The sequence below is a fragment of the Montipora capricornis genome, chromosome 5, assembly GCF_036669925.1.
Source record: "Montipora capricornis isolate CH-2021 chromosome 5, ASM3666992v2, whole genome shotgun sequence".
In the NCBI taxonomy this organism is placed as follows: Eukaryota; Metazoa; Cnidaria; class Anthozoa; order Scleractinia; family Acroporidae; genus Montipora; species Montipora capricornis.
The window spans coordinates 10,066,063-10,083,400 of NC_090887.1; the positions used below are offsets into that span (position 1 = coordinate 10,066,063).

The 17,338-nt window shown below is 39.8% G+C and overlaps 1 protein-coding gene across 1 annotated transcript in view; it reads left to right on the top strand.

The window, feature by feature from the left end:
• The window catches only part of LOC138049408 (CSC1-like protein 2), a 23,828-nt gene continuing 6,490 nt past the window's right edge, over positions 1 to 17,338 (top strand). Inside the window, exons 1-13 of the mRNA XM_068895668.1 lie at positions 1 to 315; positions 1,608 to 1,690; positions 2,472 to 2,568; positions 4,862 to 5,039; positions 5,642 to 5,873; positions 6,580 to 6,912; positions 7,572 to 7,825; positions 8,103 to 8,241; positions 8,816 to 8,902; positions 10,126 to 10,188; positions 11,451 to 11,613; positions 12,526 to 12,631; positions 13,264 to 13,440. Coding sequence (XP_068751769.1) covers positions 124 to 315; positions 1,608 to 1,690; positions 2,472 to 2,568; positions 4,862 to 5,039; positions 5,642 to 5,873; positions 6,580 to 6,912; positions 7,572 to 7,825; positions 8,103 to 8,241; positions 8,816 to 8,902; positions 10,126 to 10,188; positions 11,451 to 11,613; positions 12,526 to 12,631; positions 13,264 to 13,440 — 2,104 coding nt within the window. The 5' untranslated portion in view covers positions 1 to 123. The remainder of the gene's footprint in view (positions 316 to 1,607; positions 1,691 to 2,471; positions 2,569 to 4,861; positions 5,040 to 5,641; positions 5,874 to 6,579; positions 6,913 to 7,571; positions 7,826 to 8,102; positions 8,242 to 8,815; positions 8,903 to 10,125; positions 10,189 to 11,450; positions 11,614 to 12,525; positions 12,632 to 13,263; positions 13,441 to 17,338) is intronic.

The window sequence follows — 17,338 nt, forward strand, 5'->3', positions numbered from 1 at the left end:
TTCTTCAAAACACATTTTGCTCCAAACATTGAGAGGACGAGTTAATTGATTATTTCCTGTCGCGTCCGACAGGTTTGCAGAAATACACTGCAGTCATAAATTGCAGCGTCGCAAGTCATTGGAATGTCAAGTCTCTATAGCTCAGCGATTGATGTATCGTTAGCAATTTCGTCCTCTCGGTCAAATAATACACATATTCCTCCACAATGCTTCGACTCCAATGTCGACAACATTACCAGAGGAGTTCTAACAAATTACGATGCCAAAGATGGAGGGATTCCTATCAATTTTGGTTTGAATTGCCTGGGATGGATGGTAGGCTAAAATCGTATACTTCTTCTTGATGTACAACGTACTTTCTTGGTCGCTGTTTGTATTTTAGTAAATTTATGCTGGTTGGTTTCTTTAGACGATTTGAAAAGAATGACAACAATAGAGAAATCGACTATGCAAATTTCCAGCTGTATGAATTTTCAATATTTTATTTTGAATTCGTCTTGTCCTTATTGTTTAGATATCGTGTGGGTTTTAAAAGTTTTCATTGCTCAGACTTTTATTTCGGCTTTGTATAGCTGTGTAGAGAAGTATATTTCGCTTAACAGACGCTCGAGTGGTACAGTACTTTGTTGAATATAATTCAGATTTCCAAGCACGAATGATCAAGTTTCTCCGACCACTCCCCAAGACGAGTAACTTCCGCATAAACGCAAAAAAAGAAAAAAATGAAGCAACTGCGTCGATGATCTCAAAACCTTGTACCAGATTTAACCCACAAAAAGCAAATTAATAGAATTATCTTGTTCAAATCTGTATCGAAACTGTACAGAATCGAATCATGAGCTCAGCTAATTTTGAATTCAAGAAAAGAAAACATTGATTTGCGGTTTTTTTTCCGAAATCGACTTCACGAGAAATAGGAACATTTTCAGGTTAATGTTTAAGTGTCATTGAAGAACTTAATTTATAAGATCAGAGGCCCAAATTATTTTAATGATGATCAATGGTTAGGCAGAAACTCAATAGCCTACGGCAATAAGTTTTCCTACTTCTAGTGTATTTTTTAACTTGGTCAATCAGGAAAACATATATTACAATACACACCTGTGACCTTTAAAGTTCTTGCAAAGCAAATTCTTTTGGCTCAGTTATGGAATTATCTCTTTAAAAATGCATAATTCCAAAGTTTCACGTACCATCACATGAAAATTAGCAATATTTCAGGAGTGCTCCAATTTGGACTACTTTGCGGCAAAGATTGAATTTGAACCAGGCAGTCAAAATACCATGTGATAACAACTTTTGATGCTGTGTTGGTGCCAAAATCTATTAAGAGAAAGATGAGTGGAAGCAACGTCCGTTGCTAGAAATCTTTCCTCTTGCCAAATTGAATGGAAATCCCTCATCACATCAAGAACCTAACTGGAAACTGAATGTGCAGCACCATCTGTTGTGAAGTTACAACACAGCATTTCCGTATTAACTCAATACAATCCCTTGGCGATTTGTGAGGACAAACAGGCTGACTTTGGGCACTTATAAAAAATGGTCCATCAAAGTGCGCAATTGCTAACCAAGAGATAACTGGTTTGTCTTTTCATCCATTTTAGATAGTATTTCTTTTATTTTGTGTGATGAGAAGATTTGTGTGGGATTATGGAAGACTTGCTCTGATACAGAAAGAAGACCAAGGGTAGGAAAGTTTTCGGCATGGATAGATTTCCTTTTTAATTTATTGAAAATGTTTAATGAACAAGAACAAGTTTTTTTTCTTTGTGAAAATAAAGCTTGTCAATGTTCCATATTTTAACCCATTGACTCCTGGGATTGAGACTTCACAGATTTTACTCTATCTGATGCTAAACGATTTTCCTCGTCAAGTTACCTATGGGGGTATCCTGGGGATGCTTGAGGGGATGCCTGAGGGTGAATGGGTTAATGTTACCCCTCAGGCCCCCCATCATTTTCTCAGGTGATACTGTTGATAAATTACAGTCTGTTTTCTTCTCTAGTTCCTTGAAGAAAACTTGGAACTCAATCCTCATACAATCACCAGGAATTGAGGATCGGGTTTCATGTCGAGACTGTCAACTTACGTTTGACTAGTACTGTAAGTTAATATGAAAAATGTACGGAGCTGTACAGTGTATGTCCTGTGGCAAGGAGGTTAGTAAACAATCAGGCAACAAAAAAGAGAGTAAAATAGACCGATTTTAATATATTTTAATTCAGTCTGAAACAAAAGACATCATCTCAAGGCTCGAGATGATGCCTTTTGTTTAGGACTGTATTTTAATATACAATGTATTGAAAGTGCATTATTTAGCAGGCCATATCCTATGCACAATTTGATAGACATGATACAGCAGAACATGATAGTGTGTGTGATTAACTGAATTGTGCATTTTTCTCCAATACAGTACACTCTCAACTTTTCAGAAGTCCTCACTGTTCATGTAATTGTTATTTTTTAGATGGACTGAAATGTTTTATGGATCAAAAGAAGTTAATGGAGAGCGTGGAACACCAGAGGGGGAGATCCCTGTGGAATTTCCAGAAGTTAAAAACAAGGTACGTTGTAGCAGCATTTTTTTCTTAGCAAATTGCCATTGTTGCAAGTGATATAAATCCACTGCCGGTACTTGACAGCTTAGCAGTGTAGCATCTTACTGTGTGTGCTAATGTCAGTTAGGTTCTAGTGACTCGCTAATTATTATTATATTATTGTTGCTGTTGTTGTTGTTGATATTATTATTATTGTTATTATTATTATTATTATTATTATATTATTGTTGTTATTATTATTATTATTATTATATCAGTTTTAACAAAGATTTCTTCGAGGAAAAATAATAACAAAAGCAATCAACTAAAATTTATATAGCACCAAAACTAGGTTACATTTAATGTGGTCTGCACTGTACTTACAAAACGTTGTAACAAGTTTATAAACATTTCAGTCCATTGACCACGCATGGGTGGCTCAGTTGGTTGAGCACCGGACTGTCACGCGGGAGGTTGTGAGTTCAACTCCTGCCAGACCAACACTCAGGGTCTTTAAATAACTGAGGAGAAAGTGCTGCGTTTGTAACTACATCTGCAAATGGTTAGACTTTCAAGTCTCCTTGGATAAGAACGATAAGCCAGAGGTCCCGTCTCACAACCCTTCAATGTCTATAATCCTGTGGGACATAAAAGAACCCACACACTTGTCGCTAAGTGTAGGGCACGTAGTTCCCGGTGTTGTGGTCTGTCTTCTGTTGAGTATCATGGTTGGGAGGGTAAAAAAAAGGGGCCACAGTAATTGGCGCAAGCTGTTGTGGCGCTCTACCAGCTTGACTGGCAAAGTCTGTAAATCTAAAAATCTACAATGTAAATCATAAAACTCAAGGCTCCAAGATTGTAAAGCACTAGAGGTCATCCCTGGATAAAATTACACAAAGAAATAATAGTAATTTATTATTTTTAATTTATTCTTGATCATGGACCAGTTTAAAAATCAGATTTCAGTTTTTTTGTGAGTTACAAAGTCTACAGGTGAATGGCGATTTTAATGGTAAGCTGCTACATATAGATTTGAGGCTGCGTGGTAATCCTCTTGCTATATAAGCTTGATCCTGTATTTGTCATGATGGTACAGCCAGAGTAAATTAGCAGCAAAATGTACATGACATTGTATTCTGCAACATTTAGTTAGGCACAACCTTTCCTCAAGTTTTATAAGGCCTGCATGCCTCTCTTTGTGGTCCATCCACCAAGTCATGGATAAATTTGTTTGTTTAAAGGCCAGGACACACTAGGCGACACGTCGCGGGGACAAGACGCCGCAACAATCGCCTTGTGTGACGCAGTTAATTTAATGAAAATCAGTGTCGCTGCGGCAGAATTTTGTCGCTGCGATCAGTCGCATCAATTCAAACAAGTTGCAACTTATCGCAGCGACAAAATTAGCGAAAGCAGCGTTGTCACATCGTGTGTACACTTCCAGCAACAAGTCGCTGCGACAAAATATAAATGAACCAATGAGAGAGCGTCATATGGTCAGCCATATTTAATTAGAAAACTAGTTCACATTCCCCCTCATACGAGATCACTGCGTGTGCTCCGAACAGGCGTTGTGTCGCAGCGACTTGTTTTGCAAGTAGTACACATGGAGCAACTTGTCGCAGAGACATGTCGCTGCGACTTGTCGCCTACTGTGTCCCGGCCTTAATGGAGGAGACAGTTTTTGCAAACACCCTAGGATGCCCCCAGTCGATGATTAAAACTGTCTGATGTTAGAGTGAAATTTGTTGAGGCTCACTCCCGTGGGTCAATGGAGTAAGACAGTGTCTTTTGTTCTGGATTTGGGCAAACTTACATGTCCCTAATGAAACAACGTCATACATTGTATAGGAGAGAAGAGCACCAATTCTTAATTATATCTATTTTCCTATTTGTTTTGCTGTTTCATTTCTCCAAGTCACACTTAGTCCTGTCATAGGTTAGAGGTGTAATTCTGTGTTTCTACGTGGAACCCTAAACGAGCCCTTGGCTGCTTAAAATATTGGCGCTTTGCCCGGAACACCCTCAGCAAGACCAAAATCCAAAATTTACGTCCCTAAGCGAGACGACGAGCATCCTCGTCTGTTTCATATGGGAGTGCCCCCCCGGGTAATTTTTTGAAATGAAAATAAAATGAACACCATTTTAATGCTCCTTGAATGTAGTTATGAATCCAAAGATTACATCCAGACGAAATAAGAACGTTTTAAAAAAACTGACACCTGTTGAGACCTTAACTGGATTTGACAAAACCAATGCCGCCAACTGTGTCAGAAAGCAGAGAGTACCATCCAGTTCTACCTGACGTGTTTTCTTTCAGGGGCTTTTTTCATGGATACCGGTCTTTCTGAGAGTTACTGATGAACACATCCGACTGAAATGTGGCATTGACGCACTGCAGTATATTGTTTTCCAAAAGCATCTATTAATCTTCGCTGTCATTATATTTTGTCTCTCCATTGGTATTGTCTTGCCTGTAAACTATTCAGGACAAAATGGTTAGTAAACTCCTGGGAATTTTGCAAGATCACAATCATTATAACCAAGAGCCTGACAACTACAGTTATATCCAAAGTTTCTTCTTTTGTAAACTAAACTTTTTCTGAGATTTTAAATACTAATCACAGATAAAGTTGGCTTTGTTCTGCATAAGTGCATGTTTCTAATTGCAAATGTGATCTGTTATTTGTAAATTGATCTGAAACTAATTTCACACTTTGGGTTTTCAGACCAAAGACCCAATATGTAGAACAGGGGTTTCATTAGAAGCCAGTCACTGGTAGTAAACCGCTGACTATGTTGTCAGAAATTTGACTCTCACAGCCGCCTACTCTGCCTTGATTTTCATTGCAAAAGACAAGTCTCAGAGTGACTGCTGCTTACACTGAGTAGCCCAGGCATGTACTTGGCCTGAACTTCAAAAGTTATTGAAACTTTCACTGCTGGTAGAAGTTGTATGCTCCATGTTGTATACTCCTTGTTAAGAGCTCTTGATTTTTGGTTCTTTGTGTTATTCATAGTCTCGCAAACTTGTCTGTGTCTAAGTTATCACCTGACTTGAAGTTATTACCTGACACTTGCATCATCTTTACTGTTTCAGAGCCTGACACCAATTCTTTTGGAGCAACTACAGTTTCTAACTTAAAGCCAAATTCCAGTATCTTTTGGCTTCACACAGTCTTTGCCATCTTTTATTTCATCATTATGCTCGTGGTGCTGCGACACTTGACCAATTTATTTCCACCTGAAAGTAGCAGTGATTCGTTACACACCATAATGATCACCAATATTCCCAAATCTGTGACAGCTGACTTAATTGAACAACATTTTCAGTGAGTAACAAACGGTTTGGTTTGTTTGATATTATTTTCCTCTCTATCCTTAGTAATGTTAAAATTGAATGGCTCTAAGTAGTAATGACCTTAATTAAGATCATTCAACCAGGAGCCCAGTTGTTCAAACAACATAGCACTTAATAGTCCGTAGGATAAATCACTATCAAGTGGATAAGTTACAGCGAAACCACTTAATTATTCTTTTGTCTTTGTGCTAATGGCACCAACTTGCCCGTCTATAAAGCAGCATTTCTTTTGCATTTTGTCCATGTCATTGAGGCTAGGTGGTCTAATTAGCACAGGGACAAAGAAATAATGTATTGGCTGCCATTTATGAATGCAGTCAATGGATATCCACCTTTTACAGAACTGGGGCCAGCAGTGCTAGCTATCATCTCATTTTGCATTGTTTCCTTGTCCAAAATACACAGCCAAAATTTAGAAACACATCGCAGCAGATTTAGATCTATTTCTCGAAAAGGCTGCAACACCAAGTGGAATGAAACCTTTTAGCATCATACAAATTAAGGCAAATTTAATGAACTTCATACAACCGCGTAAATTCAGCAAAAATAAGCCCATAATACCCATAGTTATACAGTTCTTACGTATTGCAGGTTTTTCGTTGTGTGCTTTCATGTAACAGCCGTAGTACATGGTACTAACAAAATCTTAACTCGCTATTTTTTGGAATTTTACCTAGGGAGATTTATGGTAAGCCTCAAATCCTTGAAGTTCAAGTTGCCTACAACTTCAATAAACTGAAAGCTGCGCAGAGGAAAGTGCTAGCGGCACGGATAGGGCGACAACACTGTGAAGAGTTGCTCCAGAAGACTGGACAACGCCCACTCACCACCGTCAGTACCAACAAGCTATCTCCGTGTTGCCATTGCTGCGGCGCAAGTCACGTTGACGGCATTGAATACTTTACTGAGGAAGAAGAAGATGGGAAAACAGAGGCTGATCAGCAGCGACAGAAGCTCAAGAGTTTGGGAATAGCATTTGTGACATTTCAAGATTCAAAAGTAGTTGAAAGGTACGTGTATATGGGTGATTGATTGTTTGATTTGACAAACGATCAATGCCATACTAGTTGCCAAGGTTTCGCTAGTAGTATGCAAACCTTTTTCTGCGACGTTAACTAAAGAGTTTTTTGCCAGTTTAACGGTGGTAACGAGATTAGCTTGTTCCAGACTCCCTGAAAGTCGGAAAAGCGAATCGCGGAAAGTCCGCACGAAAAACGTGTAGAAGCTGTGGCCCGTTTCTCAAAAGTCCCGAAACCGCTTGTTTTGGAAAGCCGATCTTTTAACGTATTTTTAAGGTAACAAAAAGAAAAAAGACTGTGAAGTTTGACGACTTAAATCGTCTCCGTTCTTGAGATACAAACGGAATTGTGACACCCGTAAAGTTTCGGGACTTTCGAGAAACGGGCCCCCTGGGCCCTTAATCCCCGCTCCCACGCGTTTTTCGCGCAGTTTCGTGCATCTAATAGGCCATTGCCGAGTTCATGTCTGCCTCCTCTTCAAAGCGAGTCTAAGTGCGAAGTTGTGTGAAGTCCTAGGCTACATATGAATGAAAACTAATTTTCTTAAGAAAAACTTCGCACTTAGACTCGCTTTGAAGAGGGGAAATGGCCTACTACTTGCATTGCTGGACGTATCTGATATTTCTACAGTGTTAACCTTTTTTTTTTAGATGCCTCAAAGATTTCAACACAGTGAAACATGGTAGCCCAGAGTCATCTGTGTCCAGAAAAATCTTCTGTGACCATTGGAATGTGACCATTGCCCCTTTGGCTGGGGACATTATTTGGGAGCACTTGTCGGTTGGTCACGAAAGTTGGTGGGCTCGAGCGCTTTTCATCAACTCATTGCTCTTTATCTTTGTACTGTTTTTGACAACTCCTGCTGTTGTTCTGTCAACTCTCCAACAGCTGAAAGCCTCTATAGGTAAGCAAACATGAAGTACGTGGTACTCAGAGCCATTGCCATTGAGCGTCTAAAGAAATACGCAAGCAAACATGACAAGAATAAAAATTGGTCGACGGGGTACAGACTAAACCTGAAATCCCCCTGAAGTAGAACACATGTAAACTACATCAATTGGACAGATTACAGCCCAAACTCAACCCGACCAAATGAAATTTCCCTTTGAAGACCTTGATTGCATTATTTGGCATTTTCGTTAGTTGGCTGGTTTTTTGCTTTTTATGTGTTGTCTCCTTAGCGGAAAAAAATCCCAAGTTAGCCGTGGCTCCCAGTCCATTTCTAACTCAGTTCTTGCCTACAATTCTTCTGTGGAGCTTTGCGGCGATACTTCCTGCCATCGTATCATGGTCAAGCTACTTTGAAGCCCACTGGAGCAGGTCAGTGGTTTTACGGCTGTCTCGCCACCAGGACGATTCGCAACCAACCACTTCGCCACCCTAATGTTATCAAGCGCGGGTAACTGTCTCGCTCGAACAGCGAAAAGTACTTGGTCGCGAAATGGGTGGTGATGAAGCTCATTGGTGGCGAGATCACTCTTATCTAAACCAACTTCTTACGGGGCGACCGGATTGACGTGCTAATTTACGGATAGAATTAAGCCATCGTGTTGTAAACAAAAACTGGCTTTAAAAGTTTGATAGAACTTGTTGAACTCTAGTTCTTTCCAACCTTAAACCACTTTATTAACATTTCGAAAATTAGGAAAAAATATTACCATTATTAAGTTGATAAAATTGTTTGCTAGCAAAAGCGCTCATCAGGCCATACATTTGCAAAGTTTCTAAAGCAACATTATCGGGTATATCGGTCTCAAATTTTCAGATATACGTAGCTCATTATGTAAAAAAACTTTGGATGTTCAGGGCTGTTTTCTTGGCAAATCGATGAGAAAATTAGGGGGTGTGCCAATGAAGTATTTTTGTAGTACAATAGTTTGCTTGCTTACTTTAGGTCAAAACTGGAGCATTCCGTGATGATGAAGACTTATATCTTTTTGCTGTTGATGATTATAATTTTACCTTCCCTGGCATTAACAAGGTGAGCTGTGCTGTTGAAACTCGTTGGTGATATAAAGGACTTTAAAGGGACATGTACGAAAGCTAGGGAACACCGCAACACCCTGGAACACTGGAACTCCGGAACACCCTGGAAGTAACCCAAAACCCTCAATTTGGCTAACCCTAGGCCTAAAAACCAACTTAATGCCTAGCTAGGCCTAGGGTTAGCCAAATTGAGGGTTTTGGGTTACTTCCAGGGTGTTCCGGAGTGGTCGGAGTATTCCGGTGTTCCGGTGTTCCAGTGCTCCAGTGTTCTAGGTTTTACTACATGCCGTTTAAAGGCGCCCGCAAACGAGGAAGCGATGTTTCCCGAAGTGTTTATTCGGTGCGCAAACGAGGAAACATTTACACGTGCAAACGTAATCAATGTAATAACAGAACATCGGAACAACAATGTTAAGAATCCCAACTGGCCGAAGGCAAATCAAATCAGTTGGCTATTTTCAAATGCAGCCGAGAAGTTGAACCAGGGACCACCAGCATCAAATTCAACGAGCGGACAGAACGGGGCTTGAATTCGGGAATTCTGGATCTCGAGGCAAGCGCCCTAACTTCTGAACCACACTGCCTCTTGTCTGACAATACAATACAATACAGCGCAATGCAATACAATGCTTTATTTACCCTCCCACGCTACATCTATGAGTGGTAAAAACTCGTTAAAACGTGCGCTTGAAAAAAAATATCCATATAGAGCGAGTTTCAACTAAGTGTCGTAAAACCAAAACCAAAGTAATTACTTTGGCCAATCAAAAAGGACGGAGACAATCCTGTAAACCAATCAAAGGGAAAATGTGCACGCGCGAGCCACGATTGGTTTTGGTTTCACTTCTGATTGGTTGAAAAAGTGGCGCGAGAACTTTGAACCAATCACTGAGTGAAGTAATGCAAAACCAAAGCAATTCGCTAATTACTTTCGACACTCAATTGAAAACCGCTCTATATATAAATTAGAAATTACTATTACAAAGCATCTGTTTCTGTATGAACTACGTGTATGTACAGATAAAATTAAAATCTATAACTATTGGATTTAAAAGATATCCTTATTTAGAAGACGTTTAAAGATGAGAATATCCTTGGCGCTTCTAACATAAGGGGGTGAGCCTTGCCTTGCATGGAATTGTATTGTAACACTTACCCAGCTGAATTACTCTCTAGTTCTGTTTATTTGTGAGATCAAGTGTTTGTCTTTTTCTGCAGTGCCGACGCCCTGTTTCATATAACGCTTGGTGGTAAATTGCCCGAATTTCAAAGTAGACTTGCGTAAGTATCCTTGATTATGGCATCCGCTCTTGATGGTAGTAATCAAGTACAATTGAACAGTTTCACTTTGAGTGGGCTTCATTACCATGACCTTGGTTTTAGCATGCGCGATAAAGCTACTCACTTTGGATCCCCTTAAAAAATATAACAGCAATAATAACATTTTTCGTCATTTGAAACAAAATTAACAGGACACATTTTCGTATGGCTCGCCTGACATACGAATGATTTCGTCGCAGCCACAGAGTTCATCAGAGACTTTTTGATAAGCTAATTCGTCAAACATTTCGTTTGAAGTATTGCTAAAGCTCCGGTCAACATAAAATGTTTTGATGACAAAACACGATCAAAAATATTTCGTAACCAAACTTTCTCCGTGCTCGATATCAGAAAAGCCATCAAACACCCTCCCAACAGCTGAGTTCGAAAAGGATTTCGGGCATCTCGTATGCGTACGACCAAAATCTGCATCGTAATACACATGCGCGCGCCAAACATGTTTTGTGAAGCCGCCAATTGAACCAAACACCGCACATCAAACACGAGAACAATAGCGATGTTTGATGCTGTTTGATCGGATGTTTGATAGATCAGCTCATAGATTTCAGATTTTACGATCAAACAGCATCAAACAAGGTGGCCAAAGGACAAAATGTTTGGTAACTAAACATGCTACTTCTGACCGCGGCTTAACAGATCTGTCCACAAATGCAAGTTTGAGTTACCAGACGCAATCCGATTTCAATAAGCGTCACGAAGTGTCCCCTAGCTCTTCTTCCCAACTGCAATATCACTCGTGTCTCGGTGTGATTACAAACGATTAACGTCACAATGTATCCCCCATTTGTGTTTCTCAAGTGAAGATGAAAAGGTGCATTTACCGTATCCTAAAGGTAGCAAACGCCAAAACTTAACACATTGTGTTAGATACCAAAATTAGGCGTGCATCTAAAAATATTATTTTCTGATTGGCTAAGTAAAAATAATGCAGTTTCAATGTAACGCAGTGCAGAAAAAGAGGTAATTCATAATTCAGGGGGAAAAATTTGTCATAAACCAAGCGTATGAAATAAATAAGCACTCGTGAGTTTTTTCAAAGATCACAATTTGCACTTCCCAATAATTTTTTTGCTTGGCTTTGAAAATATTTTATTTCAAATTACACTCGAAACCATGCGATTACCTATACTACAGTGTAATTGCATTTTAGACTTCTTTCTGGCGTAAATGTTTTCCATTTCGTTTTTACTTTCTTTCCGCAGTTGTGTATTCTTACCCAACAATGGTGCGTTCTTTGTAAACTATCTCATCACATCAGCTCTTATTGGTACCGCGTTGGAGTTGTGTCGTTTTCCGGAACTAGTGTCTTATGCTGGGAGCATGGCGTGCGCGCGAAATGAAGGCGAGAAGAGACTTATTCGCAAGGTAACAACATTAAGTCAGGGCTGACGTAGTGGTGAGAGAACTCGCCTCCCGTCAATCACGGTGGCCCGGGTTCGATTCACAGACTTGGCATGAGCATGACACGTGGGTTGAGTTTGTTGGTTCTCTGTTCTGCTCCGGGAGAGTTTTCTCCGGATACTTCGGTTTTCCCGTCTCCTCAAAAACCAACCTACGATTTGATAGAGCGAGTTTCAATCGAATGTCGTAAAACCAAAACCAAAGTAATTACTTTGGCCAATCAAAAAGGACGAAAACAATCCGGTAAACCAATAAAAACTCGAAGTAATTACACGTAGCCGACACAAATCGCGGGAAAATGTGCACGCGCGAGCCACGATTGGTTTTGGTTTCACTTCTGATTGGTTGAAAAAATGGCGCGAGAACTTTGAACCAATCACTGAGTGAAGTACCGTAAATCCTCTATTAAGCACCCCTCTCTAATAAGCCCCCCCTTTTCAGAGGAGGAAAGTTAATAAGCCCCCCCACCCCCCTCCCCCCCTCTATTAAGCTTCCCCTCTTTCCCCCTCCCCCAATCCTAATTCTTCACAAAAAAATTAACGATTAACGTGGACTGATCAGTTATGATTTATTCAGGCTGGAAGTTCATATTGTTTTTGGTCTTCGGCAGCCTGACCTCCAACTTCATATGCTTAACTTTCTCAATTTTGCGCTCTAGTTTGCCAGTGACTTTAATTGTACAACGCGTAAATTTGCATCAGAAATCTTTTGTTTTTTTTTTTTAATGTTATGCTTGCTTTTATCCCGACACGCGGACGTTTTTTGAAACTCTGAACTCGCTTATTGTACAGTGAATATTGCTGTATCATTTTTAGTTAAATTAAATGAATAGTGACTGAGTTCTTTCTTAAGATTACGCTTGTGTCGATTTGACAGGAAGCTGTGCGTGAATTTCCATTTGGCCAGCAATACGCATGGATGCTGGTGATATTTTCTGTCATGGTGGTCTACTGCATCACGTGCCCTCTTGTCACGCCCTTTGGTAAGTCACGCAACTTTTCGTCACAAATACTCACAACAGAAGGTGGTAATCAAATGTGCCAATCAAAACGCAATGCCAATTCATGCATCCGATGCAAAGCGCGGGAAAAATTGATTTTATCTCTGACCGGCTAAGAATGCGGCGTCAGATTTTTCAGCGAATCAAAACACGTAATGACAATCAAATGAGCCAATGATAACGCAATGCGAATAGACGCAGACGACCCTAAGCGCAGGACTGACTGAGATGCAGGGCTAGATTTTTCAGCGAATCAAAACACGCGTACATAATCAAATGGGCCAATGATAACGCAAGGTGAATACAGGTAGCCGGCACTTAGCGCAATTTGATTTCACTTCTGATTGACGGAGAATGAGGTGCCAGGTTTTTCAGCGAATCAAAACACGCCTAGACAATCAAATGAGCCAATGATAATGCAACGCGACTACACGCAGCCGGCGCTAAACGCGGGAAAAGTTTGATTTTATTTCTGATTGGCTGAGAATGCCGCACCACCAATCGGCAAGCGTGATATTGCAAAACCGAAGGAATCACGAACCTTCTGTCAAACTCAAGACAGAACCGCTCAAATGCGATGAAGAAATTTGCTTTCAATTTTCTCTTCTTTCCAGGCTTGTTGTATCTTGCACTGAAGCACCTTGTTGACCGATACAACCTGTATTTCAATTATCGTGCACCAGCTTACAAATATGTGGACGGTAGTGTTCATTCGACAGCCGTGACATTTGCCATGATATCTACCTACTTTCTTCTGTTATCACTGTTGTTCTTCTCTATTATCAGACTAGGTAAGTTGCTTCGCAATTTTCTGATTTGATGAGATGTGCTTTTTCGATGGTGAACGACGGAGAAACTTACCTACGACCCTCTGATCACTAGTTCGTATGCTTCACCGCCGAGCTTGTCCTGCTATATACTGCAGCTGCTAGGATAGAAATTTGTCGAAATGGTGCATTCTCCGTATGTTGTTATGGAGGAGATCACAGATGTGAACCTCGCTAAATGAGATGAAGAGATGTTTTTTTTTTCGATGGCAACTCCGGAATACCCAGAAAAAAAAAACGAGTACTCCTTCGATGCCACTGAGCTATTCTTGGGTTTCACTCACGTGGTCAACAGGCATGTATTTCAACGAAAACAAAGAAAACGTTTGCATAATGATAGAGTTCAATGCCCGGAGGATTGGATCGGGACAGCAACATGGCCGCCGTTTTATTGTTTGGGGACACCAATATGGCGGCCATGACGTCGTGTGAAATCCAAGAATAGCTACAATCCTGGACAAAATTGTTGAGACACGTTCCATTACTTCCTCCTTATCTAAACAAATTTCTTTCAGTGATATAAATGATATAGTCACTCCCTGCCCCCCCCCCCCCCCCCCTCCTCCGCATAAACATGCTGTTCTCCATAAACAACATTGCTTTGGGTGGAGAAGGGGAAGTTGTATTTTAGGGCTTTTACATTTGTAGTTATTGTCTAACGAATTAAACTTGAGAAAGGTCTCAACTACTTTTGTCCAAGATTGAGTGTATGCCCCATAAGAAAATTTTTAAATAGAACACTCAGAGACGCTGTTTCCAGTGTTTCTGGAACCCAAGAATCAGTTTCCTAGGCAAGGCTGGAGTTCACTCAAATTCTCTTTAAAAAGTAATAAAAAATAAAACAAACCCCTCAAATAGTGGCATCAAAGTACCGCACATGGAATGGGAAACGACCGGACGAAACGTCCGGTCTCCGGCCACAAACGACAACCCTGTATGATTTTGCAGAATCACATTTGGCTTGACTTTAAAGGGGCTAGGTCACGCAAGTTTAGGCAATTTCAGCACTGATCGAATGGTCATAGAGTTAACTAAAATATCAAAATAACTGCATGTTCAAAACTATAGAAGAACTCTAACAAAACACAGGGAAGCCAAGAAGGGACATGGATGGACAAAACTGGAGAGGATTGAAGTGGATTGAATTTGGGTAAATTTGAAAAACGTCGGCCCACCTTTTTTCAAATTTATATCAATCTAGATCAAAATGTCATTTACAAAGCTGGAAAATCATTCTCAGTTGTTATGTGGCCGTGATTAGAGCTCATAATTAACAAAATGAAACAAAATTACCTAAAATAGCGTTACCTAGCCCCTTTAAGGGCAACAGGAATGGCGTAGTGGTGAGAGAGCTCGCCTCCCACCCATGTGGCCCGGGTTCGACTCTCAGACTTGGTGTCGAATGTGGGTTGAGTTTGTTGGTTCTCTACTTTGCTCCGAGAGGATTTTCTTCGGGTACTCCGGTTTCCCCCTCTTCTACAAAAACCAACCTACGATTTAATGTGAGTTGATATTATTTCTGTAGTGTCCTCGATTAATTCCTCAACGCTTAAAAACTGTTGACACTTACAGCCTTCTCAAAATATTTTTCGGGAGCAGGTCATAAGGAAAGCGGAGACAGTTTGGTGGTATAGGCACCCCGGGCCAAGCGAGTGCCCAAAGGACGCAAGCTTCTAGGGGGGTCTGGGGGCATGCTCCCCTAGGGAATTTTTTAAATTTAGGCACTCACAGATGCAATTTAGAGCAATCTGGGGGATTTAAAGTGACGAAATTTCACATATGGAATTGACACTTGCTTGGAGTCTGACAAGAAATACTGGAATGTTAGTTAAATAAACATTTCATGTGCGCGACGCCAAAAAATATTGCGGACGCAAATTTGTACGTGAAACAAACTTTTTTCAAGCTTTTATAATATCTCCAGTGACTTCACGTTCGAGATAAAAATGTGTTGTCCGGCATTTTCTGACTGGAAGGAGACGGTCAAGCTTTCTGAGGCGGCTCATTGAGCCGTCGACCGGCCGGTTTTGAGAAGGCTGCACTTTAAGTCCATTACTTATTCTTATTATTAGAGCCAAGATTAGAATATAAATAAAGTCAGGTCTTTTAGAAAATTTAAGACATTCATGAAACAATGTCTTTAGCTATAGGCTCTGAGCAATTATAACTAATTTATCGCTTGGAAAACGTGATTTTGATATTAATGGTGTACTAATTATATCATTAAACTCTTAACATTCGCAGGACGTTTAGTATTTATATATGTATACTAGGCTTATATATGTGGTAATTAGTTTACTGAGAAAACCTTCGAGATATTGTTGGTAAAGCTTCGTCAAGACTTAAGGATTCGCATAATTTTACGACATGAATGTAATGTATGCACAATGATGACTTGAACATTGAAGTAAAGTGAAATTGAAAGAACTTGAGAGAATATCGAAACTAAACTAAAAAAGTATTTTTAAAGGGTTCCCTTCAGGGTTTTAGATAGCTTTCTTAAGTACCAGGATTTTTAATGAGAGTACCGAACACTGTTATTTTCCGTTGTAAGCCTGCCCTTGGGAACGAACCCTCAAAGAGGCCTGGGTCCGCTATAAATTACTATACAGAAATGCTTCTTACATTCTTGAGTTTGGAGGGAAAAAAAGAAAACTAAACTTACCTTGAAGTGAAATGCCAAGAGATCGATTTTTCCGTTAAGTAACAAAGTAAGACGACTGACTGACTTCTTGATAGTTTGGACGATTTATTGTGTGTGGTTGTGTTGTTTTCGGCCTATGGCTTCCTAAGATACCCAAGTCCGAAAAAAAAAAGGAAAAAAAAGAGGCCAACATATCTGCAAATTCATAGCGTCAACATACCGGACGTGAAATGGTAAACAACTCAAACGAAAACCATGTGACCCTTCACTTTTTATGTTACTCACTTTAAATGATCCTTCGAAGATTTCTGTATTTGTGGTATAGTTTCCATGGAAACCTTTGCTATCTTCCAAAACTTCCGAAACTTCAAATATCCATAGTCATGTAGTCGCCCCAGTCTATTCGCCATTGTAAGTGTGGTTTCCTTAGAAACACTCGCTGCTCCGTAAAAACTTGCGTTTGACAATCGCCCGCGATACGCATTCTCTTTTATGTAGCAATTAATGCAAAAATTGGTGAGTTGGCAGTAAAGACTATATAAATGGTAAAAAGTTTCTTCGAAGTGTAACATTTGAGATTTTGGACGACGAAACTACGTTTTATGGATTGGAATATGGGAGATTTTCAACTTTTGTCGGACAACTTTGGCAGTAAGTGGTGATTTTGACAATTTCGAAACTAGTTGGAAAATCTGATGGCTTTTTTCAAGTCACCATTTAATTTACCAAAACTTGTATTATAAGAACGTTGAGTTTTTTCTCCTTTGTAATATAAGCCGCAGAAAATGCCATTTTTCGTCAATCGTTTCCTTAAGCGTCTATAAAGTGTTTTTTTGGCTTTATCAACCAGAGAGCCGAATGCTTATTATGAAATTATGTTTAATATTTCAATATGCAACACGACAAAGAGAAAATTATGTCGTATATAACTTAAATATTGACCAGCCAAAAGCCATCGCGAGCATTTGCATTTGGCGTAAATGTAAAGTTGTGATCAAATGGCTAAGCGTTTTTGGCAACGGTAATACCATGCACAAATCAATAATATTGGAGGAAACGGAGGAAAAATTTTAGTTGTGCTGTACGTCGGTGCGTTAAAAATCACCGTGAGATAAACAAATTTAAGTTTTTGACGACAACGTAACGATACACCAGTAAATCGGGCATTCTAGCTTTCCTTTAAGACCGTTCGTATTAGTTCAGTGATAGGATACTTTG